Source organism: Macrobrachium rosenbergii, chromosome 56 (genome assembly GCF_040412425.1).
Source record: "Macrobrachium rosenbergii isolate ZJJX-2024 chromosome 56, ASM4041242v1, whole genome shotgun sequence".
In the NCBI taxonomy this organism is placed as follows: Eukaryota; Metazoa; Arthropoda; class Malacostraca; order Decapoda; family Palaemonidae; genus Macrobrachium; species Macrobrachium rosenbergii.
In genome coordinates this window covers 19,711,025-19,735,218 of record NC_089796.1, presented here as the reverse complement: position 1 = coordinate 19,735,218, position 24,194 = coordinate 19,711,025, and the positions used below count along the sequence as shown (strand labels likewise).

Here is a 24,194-nt window from a genome sequence, read left to right as displayed (position 1 = left end):
CGTATAGTTTTGACTTCTGACGAGCTAAAACGCCATTAATGGACTAAATACAGTGCTTATTTCGCATTTTGGTGTGAGGCAAAAATGTCAGACACTAATTGAAAGTCATTCGAGGACACACAGATCCTCTGCATCCCCTCCCACCTTCAAGGCAGCAATAAGCCAGGTGATAAAACTCCCACCATTCTTGGGCGGCAAAATACACATCCTGGTTCCCGCGGGCAGACGGCCCATTTCGGGCAGCAAAAATCACGGATGAGGAAACCAAAACAGACGTCACCATGACAATGCTGCCGGAGGTTTCAACAAAAATCGCCCATGGTTGACCTCGCAGCCGGGCAAAGTCAAGTACAGAGACCTACGAGAGAAACTCATTGACACATACTCCATGCCTATTTCAGAGAGAGCCCAACGTGCCTCGACCTGATGACCCAGCCCCTGGGGGACACATCACCCAGGGATGCCTGGGACAAACTATGAGGTCTTCTGATGCTGCCGGGCATCGACTCAGATGGACGGAGGAGAGAGATCAGCTTGTCGCGGGAAATATTCCTGCGACATCTTCCGCAGGGGGTGATAGCACAAACCATGGAAGTAGATGCCCTCTCAATGGACGAATTGGTGAATGTCACACAAACTCCACGAGGCCACCAAGGCCTCCAAACACGCCGCAACACCTGCAGCCTGATAGCAGAAGAATCCAAAGTGGGGGACACGAACATGGTATACAGGAAGAAGGCACCTCCGCAGCAGCAGAAAATGAGGACAAATCCAGCCTGGTGTTACTTCCATTGAAGGTTCGGAAGTGACGCAAATCTTAAGAAACCCCAGCCAGTAGGATTCTTCATCCATGACGCCATATCAAGACGACAGATGCTGGTAGACACCGGGGCTATGCAGTTGGTATTTCCGCCGTCAAGGGAGGACCGCAGCTGCATGTTCAGCACCACAGCCGCACTAGTGGCTGCAAATGTAAGCCCCATCTGCTGCTGCAGAATTGGACCCGCAGAATATCCATCCTGGGCCATAAATATGAATGGCCCTTTGCCATCACAGATGTCAAGTTTCCTTTACTGGGCACCGATTTCCTTGCACATCACGGACTGCTAGTAGACGTCGGCCGAAAATGCCTGCTGGATACCGGAACCTGGTGCTCCCGACTGCTCTCCACTGTATGCTCCATCTCATCGAACAAATACAATGCCATCCTCCGCGAATTCCCAGATGTCTTCAAGTCAGAACTGCATCAGGTGCTAGGTACCCAGGCCAAACACAATATCCATCACCACATCACCACCACAGGCCCGTCGACACATGCCAAGTTCCGCCGCCTGGCACCCAAGAAACTCCAAGATGCTAAATGAGCATTCGCCGAGATGGAAAGTATGGGTATCCACAGAAAGGCATCGAGTCCGTGTGCGTCCCCCTTCTACATGGTGAAGAAACCAGACGGTTCCTGGAGGCCCTGTGGGGACTATCATTGGCTGAACCTAATGACGACACCGGACCACTATCCCCTGCCAAACATGCAGGACCTAACAGGTGCCCTGCATGGGGCCAAGGTATTCACAGATGGATTTGCTCAAGTCCTATTCTCAGGTACCAGTACGTCCCGACGACGTTCCGAAGACAGCCATCATCAAGCTGTTCAGAACGTACTGTATACCTTCTCCTACTCCACCTTCGGCCTCAGGAACGCCGGAACAACATTCCAACACCTTATGAACAATTTTGGGGGACATATCTTTCTGCGTCTGCTACGTGGACGACATCCTGATCTTCTCCAGGTCCCCAGAGGAGCACCTGGGTCACGTCCGGGCTGTGCTGAAACGCCTTCAGGAGAATGGTTTGGTTGTCAGATTCGACAAATGTACCTTCGGAGGGACACGAGGTCTCTCCAGCAGGTGTCCGCCCCATGGCCTCCAAGGTGAATGCAGTGAAGGAGTTTCCAGCACCAAAAACCATCAAGTCCCTGCAGGAGTTCCTCGGCATGGTCAGTTACTACCAACGTTTCGTGCCAGACATCGCCTGCATCATGTATCCCCTAACCGGAGTACTGAAGGGGAAGCCGAAAGCATTTACTTGGGAAGCCCTGCAGCAAAAGGTGTTCAAACAGACGAAGGCAGCCCTTGCCAAAGCCACCACCTTAACATATCAAGACCCCACCGCCCCCCTGAGACTTACCACCAACACCAGCAACGTCGCCTGTAGAGCCGTGCTGGAGCAGATAGTAGACGGTTCCCCCCGCCCGCTTGCCTTTTTTAGCCGCAAGTTAAAGCTGCCTGAGACCCACTACAGTGCATTCGACAGGGAACTGCTGGCAATCTACCAGGCTGTGCGGCACTTCAAGTACCTCTTGAACGGCAGCCCTTTCACCATCCTGACAGACCACAAGCCGTTGGTACGTGTTCACGAGGGCAGGAGATGCATTGCTGCCAAGACAGCAATGGCACCTGGCTGCTATCTCCGAATTCGGCTGCCCAGTAGCTGACACCCTATCAAGAATTGAAATAAATTCTGTCCACCTGGGCATGGACTACGAGGACCTGGCGAAGGAACAGGCCGCAGACCCGGAAATGGCAGCTTACCGCATGGCACTTACTGCACTGAGGTGGGAAGACGTGCCAGTTGGTAGATCCAGATCAACACTTCTCTGCGACACCAGCACAGGTTGCCCACGCCCCCTGATACTCGCGTCACGAAGAAAGCAGGCACTCAACATCATCCACAGGCTGTCCCATCTATTAGGATGAACAACAACGCATCTGATGACAGAGAAATTCGTGTGGCATGGGATCAGGAAGGACGTACGATAATGGGCGAAGAACTGCATACCCTGTCAGACAAGTAAGATCACCCAGCACACGGAATCAGGCATCGGAGACTTCCTTCAACCACGACGGTGTTTCAGGCACATCCACGTAGACCCCGTAGGACCTCTGCCACAATCAGCGGGCGCCAGATACCTCCTAACAAATCATAGACCGTTCTACATGATGGCCGGAAGCAATCCCAGTGGTAGAAGCATCAACAAGCACCTGCGCGGAAGCCCTACTGTCAAGTTGGATAAGCCGTTTCAGTGTGCCGGACAACATAACTACAGACAGGGGCCCGGCATTCTTATTGGAACTCTGGGTCTCCCTGGCACTCCTGATGGGGACAACACTCCACGGAATGACGGCATACAACCCTGCAGCCAATGGTATGGTGGAAAGAACCCACCGTTCATTGAAAGCAGCTCTGATGGCACGTTGCACTGATGAAAATTGGATGGTGTAGCTGCCGTGGGTCCTGCTGGGTCTCTGCACCGCACCAAGGGCAAACAGCGATGAATCTCCCGCAGAGAAAGTCTACGGCGAAACACTGGCTGTACCTGGAGAATTCTTCCCCACGGAGCGGGACGACCCGGATACGCCCCTTCCAAGGCTGAGAGAAATTGCAAAGAAGTTCGTGCCCTGCCAAAAGACTTTCACGGACAGGACCCATAACTTCAGCCCAGAAGGCCTGAATACCTGTACACACGCCTTCATGAGGAACGATGCCCACCGCCCACCCTTGACAAAACCATACAGAGGACCATACCGAGTCATCAGCAGAACATCCAAGGCCTACCTTGTCAACATCCATGGGCGGGAAGACAGGATATCTGTCGACAGGTTAAAGCCAGCCTTCCTAATGGACAGCGGAACTCGGGAGAAAACCGGCAGGCATCCCAGAATTCCTCCACAAAACAAGGCCTTGGATGAAGTGATCGACATCCCAAAATGTAGTTGAGGACGTCCCAAGGTCCGCACTAAGGATGTCAATCCACTTGGCAAAATCACCAGACAATTCAACAGTCGAAGCCGCCCCACAACCACGTATCAAGAGCTCAGGGTCTGCTCCTGCTCCCAAAAAGATACCGATTCAACAGGTCTTCCCATCATTCTTTCATAATAATTGTCTTGGGGGGAGTACTTGTAAAGACGTCAGACATCTTCTTTTCCCATTAATCACGATCATGTATCGCATCTATCAACGCAGCGAGAATCTCATGTATGTATTTGTATGTGGAATTTCCTGGCCTTTTCGCCTTTTATCACTGTATGTACATTATGTCTCTTATTATTGCTATTTGATTGACTGTTATCAAACACAAATTGCTCCCACTCAGCGTGCGGGTCACGGCAATCGAAGGTCAGGCACTTCGTTTCTGTCCGCACACTGCTATGTATACCTTTGCCCAGGTAAATAAATCAGTCAGTACCCAGTTCTGTCTCTTTGACCTCACTGGTTGTTCTTCACTAATTAAATATCATAAATTTGGATTATTATGTTGAGGGCTTGGGGCTGTGGGAATGTTGGTGGTAGTAGTAAGCCGTAGTCTCAAAATTTTTCCCCTGTGACTTTCTTACCGGCCACCATAAATTAATGTGACCTTTTTTTCCTGTGACTTTTTTCCTAGCCAAAATTAATTACCGGTCACCGCAACACCAGCCACTGACCAGTTGAACTCTAAATTCCACATTTTAGTTTTATACTGGCCCACAGACTAAAGTGAAGTTTGTGTGCTGCCCAGAACCTCACATGTTGGGATGAGGTTTCGTCTGTCAAGACACTTCTCTGACATATCTGAGGGAAGGAAAGTAACTCCTGGTTTTGCAGGTTTATTAGAGGGATTTTCCTCTGTCATCATTTATATTACATTGAGATGCAAAAAGCCATATTGTCAGATGTAAGTGGTTTTTCAATTTGTTCACTGTACTACTATGGAACAATCTACCTCTCAGTGTAGTGCTTCTAGTATTGAGAAGCACTCATGGCCGGTCTCGTTTCTTCTGAAACATGAAACGACGGAGCGACGAAGCGACTAAACTTGGCCATTTACTTGCAGACGATCAGATCTGGCAATGTCCAGTAGTGTATGAAAGACATATCTTAATGTACGCTAGACTAGATTTTAGTCATTTCCCACTGGAAGCGTAATCTTTCCCATCCTAAGATTTCTGGTTTAGTGACAGTTAATCAACTGGATCTGAATTCAGTCCCTATTCAGTGACAGAACTGCAAGCAAAATACATCTTTTCATTAACCAAAAAGCAATTTTCCAGGGGATCCATTTTATATGATTGGAGTTTCTTTGTACAGTTCCGCGATGCATGGCCATTTTATTTTCCAAGCAGTTTCAGCCATGCTGTGTTCCAAGAAAAATATACAGCACTCCTGCAATATGTAATCGCATATTAGATTATAAACATTGTTTTACAAATGAGAATTTTAAAAATATGATACAAACTTTAATTCCGTTTATTCTGAAAATTTTATTAATTATATCTTTATGTAGTACAGTATGTATATATCACAGTGTAACCTTCTATCGAAGTCTTAATTTTATCTGTACTGTAGCTAACCACGTTTTGTCATCGGAACCCTGAAATTCTCTGTAATTTATTTTGTTCTGCAATGCATTAGCATGCAATTACAGTATCCAATTTATTATAGCACTGAACCGTCTCCTCACAACTTTCAGTTTGGAACTTGAGAACACTTAGACAATTTTATATTCACCTGGTGCAGTAGTTTTCACCCTTTTGAGACTATTATTACCGGCATACCCAAATACCCATGGCCCCCTGCTCTCAGCATAATAATTCAAATTTAAGATGTTCAATTGCTAAGGAACAACTAAATAAATCAAGGATTTCTGTCTTAAGGCCACTAAATAAAAAAAAAATAAAAAACTTAGCATATTTCATAATCATATAAACTCATATCTATACAGTAGGGTAAATTTATCATTATGCTTTCGATTGCATAATGAAAGCAAGTTAATGATGACATATCTTACGAAAATAATTTTAATCTAACTCTGGACTTGCATCAAACATTGGTGCAAATACAACAGACGTTTGGGATAGGCGTTCAAAGCATAAACAAAACACGTTCTCCTCTCCAGTAGGCTTGAAAAGAATTAAAGGTCCTTGTGACTTGATCAGGGGTGTTCCTAGACATTTTGGGGCCCGGGGGGCACAGTCCCATTTGTGGCCCCTCTTATGGGGTGGGAGGCGAGCGATGCGAGCCAAGGCAGCTGGGTGGTTCGGGGGCGATGGCCCCTGTAAGCCCCTCGGGAAAATTTTTAGAATATGAGCAATTGGAGGATCATTTTAAAGGCACTTGTGAATACAAATTTCAGACATTTTATTTCTTAAAACTAGGTGTACATTGAATAATTGAAGATCCACTTAATCCAGTTAAGCATAATGGTTATTGGTAAAAATGAGGATAACAGTAATGTACTCTGATGGCGATATGATGTGGAGGGAGTTGAATGAATCAATATTGCTGGAAGGGACTCCATTATGTGAAGGGGGGTAGATCAGAGTGAAGGGAGTTGGAACAAAGTGAGTGGAGGCAGAACAAAGTTTAGGGCGGTAGAACAGAGTAAAAAGTTAAAACAGTGAAGGGAAGGTAGAACAGAGTGAGAGGAAGGTAGAAGAGAATGAAGGAAAGGTAGAATATAGTGAAAGGGAGGTAGGAGAGAGTGATGGGAGGAAGAACAGAGCGAAGGAAAGTAGAACAGAGTAAATGGAGGTAGAACAGAGTGAAAGGAGGTAGAATAGAGTGAAGGGAAGGTAGAACAGAGTAAGGGGAGGTAGAACAGAGTAATTGGAGGTAGATTCATTGAATCATTTGAATGTGTATTATCTGGGCAAATGGGGCCATTATGGGGGCCCTCAGAGGATAATTAGGACCCCTATAAGCAGTAATCAGTTGCCTTAGATCGGCCCTGCCCCTACCCCAATCAACGTTACCCACCCTCCTCCGATCCGTATGAGAAGGTCTGTAATGAGCTCTACGATTGGGAGGGGTCTCCTGGAGAGCCCTATTCCTTTTACATAACATTTTTGTTACATTTTTTATCACAAAACTGGAAATTGGGGCCCTTTAGTGGGCCCAAAACTTTCGGGTCCAAATATAAATGGGACCCTTGACCATTTTGGGGCCACTGGATTTAGCTTGTCCTGTCATAGCAGCAATGGCTAAATTTCGCATTTTGGAGTCACCCTCATTTTGGGGCCCGGGGGGGCGATTTCAAACAGCCCCTCCCCCCACCCCCGCCTCAGGAACGCCACTGGACTTGATTTATGATTCCAAAGGGGATTAATGGGCTAATGAGGGGCAGGAGCTGGAAGATGTGGCATGCTTATGCTGTGACTTCTGTCAAGAATGAGCTGTGGTTGCGACCGGTAATTAATATTGAGCAGTCTGTACGTTTAATATGGAGGAACTCGTCTCTTCGGAACTTAGAAAATTATTAAGAATTTCCTTCGTTCCAAAAAAAATTTTGCGCATACTGTGCAGTGTATTTACCTGGGCAGTTCGTTTTTAGATTAAGTTAGTAATATCAGCACGTAAAAATGCATTTTGCACTTTATCTTATATTACTTAAAAATACAGAAGAAGTAAGAATTATTGTGAATTGAAGATTAATTATTAAAATAAAATCATTCTTAATAAAAACTGTAAAATGTTCTTATGCGGGGGGGAGGGGCGGCCAGCGTTCGTTTTTTTTTTTTTTTTTTTGCAGTAATTGGAAAAAAGTTCCTGGCGTAAGACCCTGGGACATGGATGTATTGTCTTCCAAAAGGAAATCTTAACTTAACTATACCGTCCTCCAGCTTCTAAATGCTGTCAGAGGATATCAGTAATGCCGTTAGAACACAAATGCCATGCGATTCTATTCATTTAGTAATATGAGGAAACAAACGTCAGACAGGGACTTCTCATAAAACTATCCTCAGTTAGGTTTTGTTGTGAGGCCCCTTTTTTTTATTGCTCTTATTTGTGTTTTATGTGATTATTTGTTGCAGTGAATTAGGTTTTCCTTCCATGATTGTAATGAAATCTAAACCCAGAAAGGAATGCTTGATATTGAAAATTTCGTACTGTGAAAAATGTTTCACCCGTCCTATTGATTTTGGCGGTTACTTGCCTAACCAAGTAACAGTCATGCTCAACGGAAATATATTTTGATCAATTGCAACAAAAATATTCCCTAATTCCTTTTGTGCAACGTGTGTAATCAGCTTGCAATGGATGAAATTACCAGTAACCGGATTGGGGGTAATCTTGACCTACTTTGATACTGTTAGAGGTAACAGGTACAAAAAAAGGTGAAGGATCCAACCATGGCAAAGGCAGTCTGCGATTTACAAAGCCCATGCAAGAACCGCGGAAACGAACATAGTAACTGCACAACCTTGTTTCGAGCACAAGCACATTTCATCAGTCCCATCACGGACATGAACTAATATTTTTGATAATTTAAACATTTATATTTGTATGAAAACCGTCGTAAAAAATGATATCTGGAATTTTATTACTTCAGTAGCATAGCTTAGCCTACCGTTTTCCTTTACATTACTTCAATATTGACAATATGGTGCAGTTTTGTTTTGAGTAAAAGTAACTTTTCCACTGCATTATCCGTTTAGGTAAAGCTTACGGCTGCCACTGCCCTTGGGAGGACACAATATTTTACACGAGATGCTAAAGCAGCAGCCAGAAAATGCTGAGATCTTTCTTTTGAAAGTCATGAATTAGATATGGGACACTGGATGCCACCTGAGAGCTGGAAAGTTGCTATTTTCATTCCAGTTAAGAAACCTACGTACGATGCCTTTGGCCTCACTAGCTACTGACCAGCTGCTCTAATCATAGGTGTCAATTAAGCTGAAGGAAAATATTATGAAAACCCGCAAATTTGGCACTTTGAATCTGAAAGCCTGCAGCTTGGTTTTCGAAAAAAAATCGATCTGCCCTACATCCACTACTTAGGTTATCCAGCCAAATTCAACAAGATATCCTCAAACTAATGTCAGATCACAGGGCATTTTTTTTTTTATCTTTAGAAGATCTGTGGTACTACCTGGCAATATGGCATAATCCAACAACTAAGTATCAAAATATTTATTAATGGTAACATGGTTAGGTTCACTGACTTTTGTTTATTAGCAGGTTCATAGAAGTATGGGTTGGAAACACTCTCTGTAGGTTTTTCATTCAGGAGGAAATTCCCCAGGGAAATATCCATAATGTGACGTACTTTGCGATAACTATTAACAACATTGTCGAGACAGCAGTGGCGTAGCCGGGGACTGAGTGCCGCCCCTAGTTGACATAAAATAGTTTTATTAATTACAATAAAATTCCTCTTTATAGAAAAAAATTAATTTAGATTGAAATATTTTTTCTTTGCAATAACTATCTTTATTTTATATATTCTATATATACATTTATCTATCTGGAGTATTCATTTATACATCTGGAGTTTATTCCTGTTTAAGAATCAATATCTTATGTGAAGTTTTTGACTTTTTGTTCTTATATTTATCAGTACCCAAATCCACCAGTTTTTTAGTTTGAATGTCTGTAGTGAATTTCGTAGTTTATTACCTTTTTTTTTTAGTTCTTGAAGGCACACTGAGAATAGACGCTTCCAATAAAGATTAAAGACCAAGACAGTAGAAGTTCCCCAAATGGGGTGAAAAGGAGTGAGCTAATATATATATATACAGTATATATATATATATATATATATGTATGTATGTATGTATGTATGTATGTATGTATGTATGTATGTATGTATGTATATATATGATCAAAACCCAGGAGTTGAACATTCTCAGATTCCACGTCGGATAATGTCTGAAATCCTTTTCAGATGAGAAGAGTACATACATAGAAGAGTGTGACCTTATATTCCTTGAACCGTATACTATTTACTTACCGTTCAAAGGCAAAGAATGGTATTGGATGTGTAATCCTGTATTTACCGCAGTGAAGGCTTATCGTTTGGAATTAATTTTCTTAATCCCCAGACGGGGTCACCGTTTTAAATGAACCGCTTCCAGCGGTTTCTGTCTTGAATAGCTCATTTCATAATTGGTTTTAACGTATGGTCGGAAACCTTACCTGACTTAAAGCCTCCCCAGTTTTGAGTCTCCCCCCCGCCCCCAGTTTTGAGCCGTCCCCCCGGCCGCCGCCGCCGCCGCCTCACCCGTCCCTCCAGTGTCCAGGTCATGTAGGAATTCATGGTAATAAGGAAGGAAAGAAGCCACTTTGAATTAAATTATTATGTATTGAAAATTGTCCGCCACTCTGATATGAAAGTACCAATTAGATGATGCATTTTTAGGAAGTGGCGAGAGAGGTGGCCTTCGCCATCTTTAGAGATAACATAGCCCCTGGTCTACAAGTTGTAGTAGCAAGGATGAAGTTGTCTTAACTCGACTGAGGTTTAGGCATACCAACGTTACTCATTTTTATTTTAGATGGTATTGGTGTGCTAGTAAGTGCTTATTATATCAGATCTCTGTCGGTTGAGTACTTTCTGGTGCGCTGCTCCCGGGAAAATTTGGACTTCCCCTGAAACCTTTGCTGAGATTTTAGGTGTAGACCGTAGAAGCTCTTCTTGAATGCCTTCTGTTCTTTTTAAAAGAATTTTATTTTTCTATTAATAATTAAACCATTTATTTTTAGCTTATATAAATTTGTAGCAGGAAAATGTGTGAATGATGGGCACAGTTTTCATGTACTAGCCAATGCTTGTCTGTGTATTTTTAAAAGTTCGTTTGTATCTTCGATGCCTTGGCGGCGCTTAAATGGCCTTCCGTGTCCCATGGCCGCCGAACTTTCATACATTCGTACACTTAGGGCCCTTTCACACTATGCGATTCTTGTCGCACCTAGATGCGATTGCACTGCCGCATCTAAGTGCGACACAAAATTGCGCAAATCGTACATTTGTCCGACTGCCGCACAAAGTGACCCAATTTTTGACAAGTGCTTGCAGTCTGCTCTCAGCCTGTAGTGGTGACAAGATGGACAGGAAGAGAAAATTATTGTGTCTTTATTTATTACATTTGAGCAAAAAGAAGAGAAAATCTAGAATTCACTGGGTACACCCTTTGAATACACAAAGGCACTTGTATGGTGCATTTGCCACTCTTTTCGAGGAGCTGAAGAGAGATGATGATAAATTTTTCAATTACTTCAGAATGTCTAAAACAACCTTTGAGGAACTCTTGTCACGTCTACTTGACCGGTTTCTAAAAGAAAATGCGACATTCAGAGATGCTATTTCGCCAGCACAACAACTGGCAGTTAACATCAGGTAAGAGGAAGTAATATGCACCTTTCCTTGTAAATTTGCTTTTTCATATAGAAATTAAAAAGGATAAATGAAAACAACAAGTGTTAGCTTAAACATCTCTATTTATCAGAAGTATAAACTGATATATCTATATAAAAAAACAAAAATCTTTTACTTTGATATAAAAAAATGCATATCTCTCTCTCTCTCTCTCTGTTTCATTAATTAATGTAAATAAAACGTAAGTGTTAACTATAAAAACTTCTTAAAAAGATCATATTTATCGAAATCAAAAGCTTTCAGCCCTCCTTTATATAAATAATTTGCCGATAACCTTCTAATAATTTCAGTGTCAAAACGTATATGTAACCTAAATGAAAAAAATAGCAAATCATTTAGTAAATCATTTCTCAGTATTTTATACTTAAGCTATCCATACCTCTAGTTCTTCTTATTTACGAATAACAGTATTTATTATTATTATTATTATTGTATGGTGTTTTTTCGTTGCATAGAGCCAGTGGTTATTCAGCAACGGGAATAACACTATTTACAGTATATCCAGAAGCAGTGGAAGTCTACTGCTGCCGCACGTATATGCAGGAAACAATCGCATAGTGTGAAAACACGTATTGAACGCAATGGCCAACTGCAATCGCGTCTGGGTGCAGCACCACACATGTCCAGTGGGGCCTGTCGGCTGTAATGCGATACCGGACCGGCAAATTTGCCGGACGACATAGTATGAAAAGGTACATTAGAAATAATAGTCGACTGCTAGTCGCATGCAGGTGCGACATCGTGCCGCATTTACGTGCGACATAGTGTGAAACGGCCCTAAAAGATATGAGATGGAAGCTACTTTATTTGAAACACACTTAACAGTAAAAAAAATATCAGCCTCTATGAAATTACCATGAACCAGTTTGAAATTAAAATGCATTGGATAATGAGGTAGCTTTGTGAAAAACAAAAGTCGTAAACAATTGTCGCAAAAAAGTCATGGAAAAATGAAATGAGACGTCAACATTGAATATCTATAAGAATTTTAAAGAGTATTACAGAAAAAATTAATATGACCATGCCGAAAACTTAATAAGTAGTGCTAAAATATGACAGAAGACTAAAAGAACAAACCATTGTTTACCATCATAGTCTGTTGTCTGGCCTAAAGTAAAATTAGGGACAGGAACAAGACAAAATAGGAAAGATTTAGAAATACGTATATCACAGGAAAACAAGGCTTGGACACGTCCAATCATACACCTACTAGAACTAGGTACGGAGACGTTCCAAAGGGAAATCCCTCTGACTACTACTACTAAAATGTTCGGCCCCCTCAGGTGATCAAGTGTCAAATGTAGTTACTGTACTGATTCAAGTTGGAACATTAGCTTGTTCAAATTTAGACGATGTCTCTTACTGTCGAAATTCGGTTTAAGCGGCCAAGTCGGATATATTTTGAAGGTGTAAGTCAGATGTGGTATACTGTACATTATTTTGATAGGCCAGCCTTTGCAAGATTGCGCTAGGCTAAGCAAAACCCCGTAGCCTAGCCTAAAAGTTACTTGCCCGAGGGCAAGTAACCTTAGGGTAGCTATGTGTGTTACCTGTTACAGACTGACTGAATTACGTTATGATCACGAAACACAAGTTAGTAGTTCTACAGAAGAGCTCCGCAAGGAGATAATGAAATTTTTGGTAGAACTAAGCAAGAGCTCCTCATTAGGTATGAGGCTGCTTTAGGTAAAACTTTACAATAATTGCGTGGCCTGGTTCCCGCCAGTTGCTGACTGGGACAGGTTACCACCTTTTTGGGGGGGTCCAGTGGGGGTGAAGCCCTCCCGGCCAGGTCAGGGCACGTCACCCTAAGTTAGGTTAGGTAGGTAAGTTCTGTTTAGGTCAGGACCTGGCATTATAAGAAAGGTTAAGTCCATTTTATGTATGAGGAACCTGTCCTGGTTGACGTCTGGAATCAGGCCGCGCAACTTTTGTAAGTTTGTACCTTACTTTGGAAACTTATTTTTCCTACAGTATTTTGGTTGCTTATCAAGAATTTAATGTTATTTTTTGTTGTTCAGCTGTAATTAACCTCAGAAGTTGTATGCTGGCCATCCTGGAATGCTGTCGCGCATGCGCAGTGTTATGGGGGAGCTTTTGGTAAAAAGTGGAGTTTGCTTCACTAGGGGGTTTCCATTGTGTGGCGCCCCCCAACTAAGTAACACGGCCTGCTAGGTTAGTTTAGGTTAGGGTATGGTAGGTTAGTATAGTACCTTTAATAATAGGTTTCCTTACCCAATCCCTTCTTAAACATGTGACTTCCCGATGGCTTGCACATGTGCGGAACTATTCCATAAGAACATGGTGGTCCAATCTTCCTCCTAACGTTTCCAAAACCCCTTGTTCCCCAAGGGTTTCCAACCATGTTGGGTAGATATGAGATTAATAATAGTTGACCGATAATAACAGTTGACCGACAATAAATAACACCACCTCCTTCATCAGCAACACTAATAAGTGTAGGAAAAATCAGGTAATAGTCCTTTTGGAGCTCTTGCATAGTAATATCAAATTTTTTGCTTAACAATATAGAAAAAAATGTACAGTATGATATATATAGGCCTAGTACTGGTAAGATAATTTGAATAACCCACTAAAATAATACGAGAAAATTGCAGTCTTTTGTTTATGTTGTTGCATTCAATACTGAGGGGTTGGTATTAAACAGGTTGTCCTGTGGAGCTTTTCAACATAAAAACTTTAATAAAAGATGGTAAATTTCTCTTATTTTGGTCAGTTTCTCAAATTACTTCACTTGTATGGCACCAGATACACCCTTTTCTATATTATGTAGAAAATTTTCATTAACCTTTAATAGACGGGAATCCTCATATGAGTATCTATAACAGGTTTTGGGTGATGGACGGCAATCTTCATATTAGTATTAATATTATGTGCCATACTATTTGAATGAATTGAGAGAGAAAGAGGTTCATAGCACTTCAATAGTCCATAAATGAGGGACATCATCAGTATGGCTTGAGATTTCAGAGGAGGATGTACTGCCTTTGTGCAGCTCCACGACATCTTTTTATTTTTTGCTCATAAATATACCCAGGGATTGCTGTAGGTTTTAGTTCTTATCTTTTATGATAGTATGTCAGCTGTGATTGTAATTTTGCACAGAAATATTAGAAAAAAACATGTATGCCCCACCAAAAGTTACTGCATCTCCCCATCTTAGTAAATCTCATAAATGTTTTACAACAAACATTCGCAGAATTTGTTACTGAATTTAGATCTTATCTGTTGCGATACTGTGTGAGCTGTAATTATAATTTTACAAAATAAAATAAACTATTAGAAAAAACATGCACAACTTGGTAAAATTAACATATTTTTATGAGTGTTTTGTAAAAGAGGCCCCACACAGGGTTGTAAATAGTCTCTTTCAACTTCCTGTGGAAGGTAGGGAAAAATGTTTAGCATTTTTTTTACACCATGTGCATTTCTATATCTTCCTCTTTCTATTGATGTGTTTTTTCTCAAACTGGCCAACCTGTAAGTTTGCCCGGTCGGGGGGGGTGTGCTTGATACATATTTAGCCCATCCTTTAGGGGCTAATAAACAGTACCTGCACGCAGAGATCCTTTGTAGAAGTATTCAAAGGTTATCAAGTTTTTCTTTGACTTCACTTATTTTATGCTAGCCTAGGGGTAGCATATACTAAAATTTTGGTTAAGTCATAGAAGAGTTGTGCACTTATTTTCATTTGCCTTTGCCCACTTAAAACAGATCATCAAAGAAATATTTAAACAGGCATGCATTGTAAAATACTTCCCTTAACCCAGGTGTGATGTGGCCTGACGGGGCATTCATTCTCTCACCCCTGACCCCCAACCTGACATCATGCATAGCAGATCAATTTATGAGCTGCCATTCTGCAATATATTACTAAAATATTTAATGAGTAAAACCAGAGGTTGATTATTTTTTATTAGGCAATTTCTTTTATTGTGGTGCCACATGGCATTACAGGTCTCATTTTTTAATATATATTGCTGTGTAATGTTTTTCATTCTTGCATACATTAATTGTAGGCCTATGCATGTGTAAATGTCTACTCATGACACTTCCAGAGTTATTTTCTAATTTTGATATACAGTACTGTAAACCTGTACAGTATTCGCGTCCTCACGATTCGCGGACTCACCGATTTGCGGATTTCTCTGTGGAACATATATACATATTATGAAAATTTGCCTATTTGTGGTATTTTTCACCGAGAAATATTCACTAATTACTGTATTTTCATATCATTTTCATGACTAAATGCACTTTTTGTGATAAAACTATTAAAATACTCAGGTATAAGCATTTTTAGAGGTTTTTTTGTGTTTGAACTATCAAAATAGGCGGTTCTAAGTGTCTTTAGACAGGTTTTAAGTATTCGCAGAATTTAGCTATTCACCGGGGGATGTGGTACGTGGTACGCATCCCCCATGAATACGAGGGGTTTACTGTATAGTCATTCTTCCCTTAATATGATTATAATAATCCCTTCTTTACTTATGAGCTGCATTATTATGATGGTTTTGGCTTGGCAGCCTAATTAGACATGCTGCATTCAATGGTTAAGTCTCATAGAAGTAACAATACTGCAAGTGTAAAGTGCAGTTTAATTAAGTTGGAAATGATATAGAATTATGGTTAGCTGTTAGTTATCTTGAATGTTCAAGTATGGACTTTACTACAGTATATATGGTTTGTGTTACTTTTGAGAAGGCTAGACCCTTAGAGAATCCAAGTTGAAATTGTGCTTTAGTTGTGTTCAATTCTTTCTTTGTGCAGAAAGGTAAAAGATTTATTTATTTTGTTGTGTGTTGTTGATAAACACAGGGGAATGGCAATGTTATGCTGAAAACAGTGCTTGGGGATTCAGCTGAAAAGTTTCTGATGAATACAGCATAGTCTAAACATTTATAGGGTATGAGCAAATTTGTGAAATATGGTTTCCCTGATGTATTGTAATGTTTTTTAGACTTTTATTATATGGTTATAAGAAATTCAGAGTTTTTGGTATGGGAAGATGCTCATGTAACTTAAGACACTAGCAAAAATACAGTACAGAAATCATTCCGCACATGAAAATATAATAGAGAAAACATATTTCAGCAGTAATACAGTGAACCTCCCGTATTTGTAGGGGATGCATACCCCCCTGTGAATAGCTAAAATCCACGAATACTTAAAACCCCTCTAAAAACACTTAGAACTGCCCATTTTGATAGTTTAAACACAAGAAAAGCCCTGTAAAAATGCTTATACCTGAGTATTTTAATAGTTTTATCACAAAAAGTACATTTATTCATGAAAATTATATGAAAATACAGTAATTACTGAATATCCTCGGTGAAAAATACCGCGAATTGGCGAATTTTCCACGAATAATGGGTAAATATGTTCCATAGAGAAACCCGGGAATGCGTGAGTCCGCAAATCTTGAGAACACGAATATGGGAGGTTTACTGTACAACCTAACCTGGAATGCCAGGTCCTATGCTGGATGAAGGCACTGTGGACCCACCACTCTAACTTGACCTAGACAGCTGTAAATTGTACAAGACTTCTTAATTTTATTAGAGATAGGGGTCCATATGGTAGTGCCAATATATTTGGCATTTGTTGCTCAACATGCACAGTTTATCAGTGTCCCTTTCCAGTACCATTCCTGCTAGATATCTACTGTATTTGACTGATAAGTTTCTTGCTTGGTTTTTCTGACCAGTGAAATATTTGTGTCATTGCTGGGACAGGTAATTACTATTTTCCAACGCAAAATTCTCTTTAAAAATCTCCCCTCCATTCATGCTTGGTAGGGTCTAAGGACATGGCAGAAATCCATTCTGAGTATGGTATAGGTTGTTAGCATGCCAATACCCATTATAAACCAATTTTGTCCTTTTACCAATGCTGTAGGTGCCTGATGCAGAAGTACAGTAGAACCCTAGTCCTCGACTGTATCAGAACGCGACATAATGGGATTTTGACGCGAAATTTCGAGTAAATTGCATCGGAGCTTGAACAACAACCAGAATCCGACCCAATGAATCATATGATGTATGTAAACAAAAGTGTGTCGGTCAGCCGCCGCTAGTTGGTATTGCTCCCACATGTTGTTTAAAGCTTGCTTCATTGAAAGATATTTTAAAGTGATTTTGTTTATACTCTTCTAGTAGACTTTGTATGAAATTTACCATAAATTAATACTGAACATAAACAACGTTTATTTTTTGCCGCGATAGGCCACCAGGGTGGCATTTTGGTTTGTTTACATCCGCTCATGCCACAGATAACAGGCATAATTCAGCTTATTTTTAATATTTTACTAATTTACTGTATTAATTTGGCTTGTCTTAAAATGTTTTATTATATTAGTTTTTGTGCCTACCCGTTACAGTACATACTGGTACCTAGCCTAGCCTAGGCTATGGCGCTCGGTCAACCATCAGTAATACGGCCCCATTGGACGTAGGCCAGTTTTTTGATACAGTATACATTTTAAAATGAAAAAGGTGCGTCTAATACGGTAAGTTGTTTAAGTCTGAATGTATTTAATTGTAATTTATATAATTTAAAAAGGCAAGTTTAGGGTAATAACTGGTGGTCAAGAACAGGTTAATCCTCTTTCAGTTAGTTCTTATGGGAAAAAATGATTCGGATCCCAACTGAATCGCATCTCGATGCTTCTTCTGAAACAGATTAGTGTCAAGGACCGGGGTTCCACTGTACAGTACCTGGATTTTATTTCCCACATATTAGTAACATCTCAACTTAACAGACTTCTGTATTTATGGTACCATTTTGGATATGAACAATTTTTAGATACATGTCTTAAATTGAATGTTAATTGTAAATTACATGTTAATTTTAAGTTAGGAACTACTGTATGTGGAATTGCTATTAGTGGTAAGATCTCTAGGAATTATTAAAGTGCAGCCTACATTATAGGGTCTTTGTTCTTAACAGATCTTGTTACCTATTTCAGAAAGCAAGATCCCAAAGAGTCTGAAAAGTTCAGTTGCTACTGTTTTATTATTGTTATTATTATTATTATTATTATTATTATTATTATTATTATTATTATTATTATTATTATTATTATTGGCAACAGGCCACTGAATCACTATCCTAAGTTTTGGAAGGGTTGGCCCGAAGGATTTGTTCTTCAATCAAGAGGTTAAATTGGAGCGAGTTGATGATTACCGGCAGGAGAGCTAGTAGGAAAGAAGTCCTAAGGATAGGATGGTAAATAAATGGCCAAAAATACAGTTAAGGGTCAAAGAGTTATTGCATGAACAACCTATGTAAGGGTAGGCAGATGCTTATAAATGAAAGGGCTTTGTATTTAAAAGCTGACTTAGATAACAGACCCTTGTTAGGTATAAATCTTTGGTTTAGGCGTACTTTCCCTACATTATTTCATTGCTGTACCATATAACTTCAAACCATATAGAAGCTGGTTATCTATTTGTTTGCCAAAATTAGTAGGATCCCAGTAGGGAGTACAAGTTGCCATAAATATTTGCTTTTCTTCTGAATGCCTTCACAGATGACTAGGACACACGTATTTCCATAGTAGAGTAGACCATTGGTACTTGTAGAGCATTAGATCTTTTAGGTGCAGTTGTGCCAGGCATTCGTTTTCATATAAGTAACTTACTAAGTCATTACATAGCTATAGTTTTAACTCACATGGCAGCCTGTATGTAAAAAATCACGGTAGCACATTGATAGTTTAGTGTAGGTGACAAGTCCTGCCCACTAACGGGAGTACTGGAAACAGCTCACCAGAAAACCTCATTCTGTTTCTGTCGACTCTCGAGTGACATTGGGGGTTTGCTGCAGCTTTTGTTTACTGATTTTCAGTTGTATGGCTGGATTTCGGTGAAGTATTATCACTTATTTTGTTTAGCCTTCAAGCTTTGATAGCTTTCAGGATCAGTTTTCCAGTTTGTTTTTTTGTTATTCTGTCTGATTTAAGTTCATCCAGTTTTCACTATTGTAGCGAAGATTGCAAAACAGATTGATCAAATCTTCATATAACCTTTGTAGTAAGGAGACATGCAAAATAAGTGTAGGGTGCAATAATGTAGTAAGGAGGAACTGGTGCTGAATGTAATGATTGCCCAAGCACGTGGCACTCGCTCTCAAGCGCCTGGCGTCAAGTGAGTTTAGTGGAAGGTACTTAAATCTCACCCAGAGAAGTTAGTGATGGGAAGAAGAATGCGGCCTCTAGCACCAGGAAACGTGCTTCTCTTAGCTAAGCCCAGGTTAGAAGATAACCCTGCTATTCCTTCTTTTCCCCTCCCGCTTTTTCTCCTGCTACTAGCCCTCCTACTTTTAGTCCACCTACTCCCACACCTGGTTCCCTTGCTCCTGACCCTTACCATTGCCAGTTGCGAGTCTAGGTTCAACAAGATTTTTAGTAGTGAATACAGTGAAATGGAGGAGGTGGCTACTCATCCCTTCAGTTCTCCTAGACCAAGGTCACTGTCATACTCCCCTAAACCTGGGAGACGACATACCGAAAGTCTAATGGAGGCCAGTGGGGTTGGCCCACGGGTAGCTACCCCCTCGGTAGAACCTGTTGCGCATTCCCAGGTGTCAGCAGACAGCCACTGGAAAGGCGTCTTGACAGAAGACAGTGTTATGCAAGTGGAGGAGGTGGCCTCATGTCCCGCCGGTTCTTCTAGATGAAGGATTCTGTCCTGCTCCCCTGAACCTGGGAGAAGACATGCCGGAAGTCCAAGGGAGGCCGGTGGGGTTTGCCCACTGGTTGCTGCCCCCCCTCAGTTGAACTTGCACGTATATCCCAGGTTCTGACAGACAGCCCCTAGAAAAGCATCTAGGCTCCAGCCCGGGTTTGGAAGCACCGCAAGCACTTTCTAGATTTGTCTCGTCCATTGAAGAGGCATGCAGGTAATGCTGACAGCTCTTCTCTGCTGCCCAGTTAGCAGTTTAAGGAGCTGGCCGCAGTCCTCAACCTTCCTGCAACGCATGGGACAGCTGGAGTATTTTTCTCCTGAGCTTACTTCTGTTGGGTGCCAGTATTTGGCTCCCAAGCACCCAGTGATCCCTCTCAGGAGCCCGTTGTCTTTGTTCAAGTGCCCATCTCCTCATGAGCGCCCGATTGCAAGCTCCTTAGTGTCCGATGACAGCTCCTGAACATCCACCGCCAGTTTCCCAGTGCCAGCTCCCGAGCGCTCAGCACCAGTTGCCAAGGGCCTGATGCCTGCTTCTGAGCACCCAGCACCAGCTTCCAAGCTCCAGGCACCAGCTCCTGAGCACCCGGCACCAACTCTTCAGTTATCATTCTCCTGCTCGGAGCGCCAAGCACCCGTTTCTGACCTTGGGTCTCCTAACCTTTGCAGCTCTCCTTCAATATTTACAGGCGAGCTCTCCTACCTTTTTTTGGCTCTAACTAGCCCCGATCTCACCTACCTCAACCTTCCTGATGAGGAGCCACCCAGATGACAGACCTAGGCTCCCCACAGGGTGCTTTCCTCGTCTTCTAGGAAGGTTCAAAGAGATTGAAGTTTGGTTGTCTGGTAAGAGGGAGCAAGGCAAGGCTTCCTTTGTCTTTCCTCCCTCGCGCCTAACCCTTATGGGACGGACTAATTATATATCATGCAAACCCCCAGACTGGGCAAACTTTAAGGTTGGCCAGTTTAAGAAAAAAACACATCAATGGAAAGCAGAAGATATGCAAATGCACATGGTGTAAGAAAAAAAAATTCTAAAAAATTTTCCCTACCTTCCATGGGAAGTTGAAAGTGATTATTTACAACCCTGGGTGGGACCTCTATGACAAAATACTCATAAATTTTACCAAGTTATGCATGTTTTTTCTAGTAATTTATTTTATTTTATTATGTAAAATTATAATTACAGCTCATCATCATAACAGATAAGAACTCAAATCTAAAAAATTCTGAGTGCAGTATATTTGTTGTAAAATATTTACGTAAATTTACTGAGATAGGGAGGTGCAGTAACTTTTTTGGAGGCATACATGTTTTTTCTAATATTTCTTTGCAAAATTACAATTATAACAGACATCATATTATAAAAGATGAGAACTAAAACCAACAGCAATCCCTTGGTATATTTATGAGCAAATAAATAAAAAGACATCATGGGAGGGAGAGGAGCAGGACATCCCCCTCATCAAGTCAAGAACAATACTGATCTCCCTGAGATGCCCACTGACTGAGCTGAGCTGAGTCTAAAGTTGCCACCAGTCATTTATTGGCCATTCAAGTGATGGAAGCTCTTCCCTGCTTGATACAGCCAAATCGTATGGTGCTTAATATTAATGCTCATATGAGGATTTCTGTTCATCACCCAAACCTGTTGTAGATACTCATATGAGGATTCCCATCCATTAAGGGTTAATCCGTAGGATTTTTTTTTTTATGTAACCAAGGAAGCTCCTTTTTCCAATGATAGGCATTTTTGTCAGCAAAAATTATGTTTTTTCTCAGCAGAACTTGACCTCCTTATCAGAGACCTCTTGGAGTTGCTTGAAGTTTTCAGTTTCTTGGACTGGATGGTGAGAGCGCTAGCCAAGAAGATTAAAGATGGCAGTGATTTAGTTGGTGACTTGGCCTCAAAATTGCTGGGAGCCTTTTCTCATGCAGACAGGACCACCAGGGATGGCTCTCTTGAACTTGCGGCTCTTTTCTCTTTGGAGGTTTTGAAGAAGAGAGATTTATGGTGCTCCCTTTCTACTAAAGGAGTCACTCAGGCCCAGAAGTCGGACCTCCAATAGAAGTTGACTTCTGGTGCATTCTTCCGAATGCCCCTAGGATTGATCCACATTTGTTCTTAAGACGGTCTCTCCTCCAGCTAAATCTTTTTTGTGGGAGTAAGCCAAGTCCAGTCTAGGACCTGCTTCAATGTCCGCTTCTCGGCCAGTTATATCAGGAGGAGCTCAAGTCCTTGCCCAGAAATGAGGAAGAAGTCCTCAGTGCACAGGCGGAAGCCAGTCTCTTCGAGTTTTGGGAGAAGTGGAATATCAGAGGGACAGAACAGTGGATTGTCAAAGTTCTGAGGGAGGACTGCTCCATTCTGTTCTTGGAGAGCCCCCCCTTTAGTCCCTTCTCCCATTGTTTTGACGGCCTTCTCAAGAGGCTTGAAAAAACATTTGGCCTTTTGGAGGAGGTCTCATCTCTCCTTCAAAAGAGAGCCACAGAAGAAGTCGAGAACATCAACTCAGAAGGCTTCTACTTCTGTATGTTTGTAGTCCCTCAAATCATCGGTGTTTGAAGACCAATCCTCAACATAAGCGCCCTCAATCTCTTCATCCAGAAGACGAAGTTCAAAATGGAGATGAACCAGTCAGTCCTTTCATCCATTCACCAGGGCGATTGGATGATAACCTTGGATTTGCAGGACGCATACTTCAGCTTCCCCATTCATCCAGACTCCAGGAAGTATCTAAGGTTCGTCTTCCAGGACACTCTCTCAGGTACCCCACGTCAGCGTCTAAACGCCTGCCTCCTCTTGGAGCACCTGGTGCCACCCAAGCACCTGATGCCAGCTAAAGTCTTCTAGTTTTGGGCTTTTTGCTTCGGCCTCTCTACGGCACCTCAAGTGTCCACTTGATTACTCATTCCTCTAACAAATGACTTCATCATTTTATAGGCATAAATGTCAGTCTATATCTGGATGACTTGCCTTTTCGATTCCCTTCGAATTATCATCTACCTTCAGAAGTCCCAGTTGGCCCTGTCGCAAGAGTCCCTCTATGTTGGGATGAGTCTCAACTCTTGGACTTTTTGGGCTTTTCTGTCTGCCAAGAGAATCACCAGCTGCCTTCAGACAGTCCACAAATTTCTAGCCCTTTCGTCTTGCTCAGCCCGTCAATGGATGAGCCTACTGGGAACTCTGTCGTCCATCAAGGCATTCATCAAGTTAGGCAGACTTCATATGAGAGATTGGCAATTCTCCCTCAAGGCCAACTGGAACAGGGAAGCACAGCCAGACACCCACAAGTTTCCCATAAACCCGTGGTTCAAGTCGGACCGGCAGTGGTGGTGGTTCGAACGTAGACTTACGGAAGGAAAGCCCTTCACCCTTTGTGCCCAGACCTAGACTGCTATACAGACTCCTCGATTCTAGGTTGGAGAGTCCACTTGGGGAAGTGGAAAGTTTCCGGGATGTGTTCGCCGGAAGAACAGAACCTTCACATCAACGTCAGAGAGCTGAAAGCAATTCACTTAGGGCTTCAGTGCTTCTTGACCCTATTTCACAACAAGACTGTGGCAGTCCAGTCAGACAATACCACAGCCCTTATGTACATACGAAAGCGAGGCAGCACTCACTTATTTTCTCTCTGCCAGACAGCTAGAGACCTTCTACTATGGACAGATCAAAATCGAGTGAGTCTAATCACTCAATTTATTGTGGCGAATGAACTGAACCGTTGAAAGCAGGTCCTTCCCACTTAGTGGACCTTGGATCCCCTGGTGCATCGGAATCTGTGAAACTATGGGGCAGGGTGACATTGGACCTGTTTGCCACCTCAAGGAACCATCGCCTTCCTCTTTTTTGTTTTCCTGCCCTGGACCCTCTAGCTTGGGCAACAGATGCCATCCTGCTAGATTGGTTGTACTTAGTCCCTTACACCTTTCCACCCCTCAACATGGCTTGTAAAGTGACTGGGAATGTCTTGGGGGCTCACTGGGTGTTAAAATGACTCTCAGCCCCATCCTAGCCCATGAAAGAATGGTACCAGGACCTGCTGAGGTTGTGTGTGGACTTTCCGAGACTCCTTCCCCAAAAACCGTGTCTACTCAGACAACCTCACTTTGAAAGATACCAAAGGGTTGTCCGCTCTTGCCCTGACAGGCTTCAGACTGTCCAGAAGCTTATCAGATCATGAAGGTTTCAGACACTGCAGAGGCTGGCTGCGATGCAGGCGCCGGGATTTAGACACGCCTTTCCAGGCTAAGGGGTGATTTTCCGAAGCTGGTGTCTCAGACTCAATGTCTCT

The 24,194-nt window shown here is 42.0% G+C and overlaps 1 protein-coding gene across 8 annotated transcripts in view; it reads left to right on the top strand.

Moving 5' to 3' along the window:
- The window catches only part of LOC136836086 (vacuolar protein sorting-associated protein 26C), a 340,756-nt gene that overhangs the window by 267,951 nt on the left and 48,611 nt on the right, over positions 1–24,194 (top strand). For 2 of the 8 annotated variants that reach the window (XR_010852345.1, XM_067100040.1), the window contains exon 1: positions 12,447–12,603. The exons of 4 other annotated variants lie outside the window; for them this stretch is intronic. Coding sequence is in view for 2 of the 4 variants with exons in the window: in XM_067100040.1 (XP_066956141.1) it covers positions 12,547–12,603 (57 nt within the window). In the remaining 2 variants the exon portion in view is untranslated. Of the gene's footprint in view, positions 1–12,350; positions 12,604–24,194 lie in introns of those variants that run through there. 2 more of the 8 variants (XM_067100039.1, XM_067100033.1) reach the window with 2 other exon arrangements.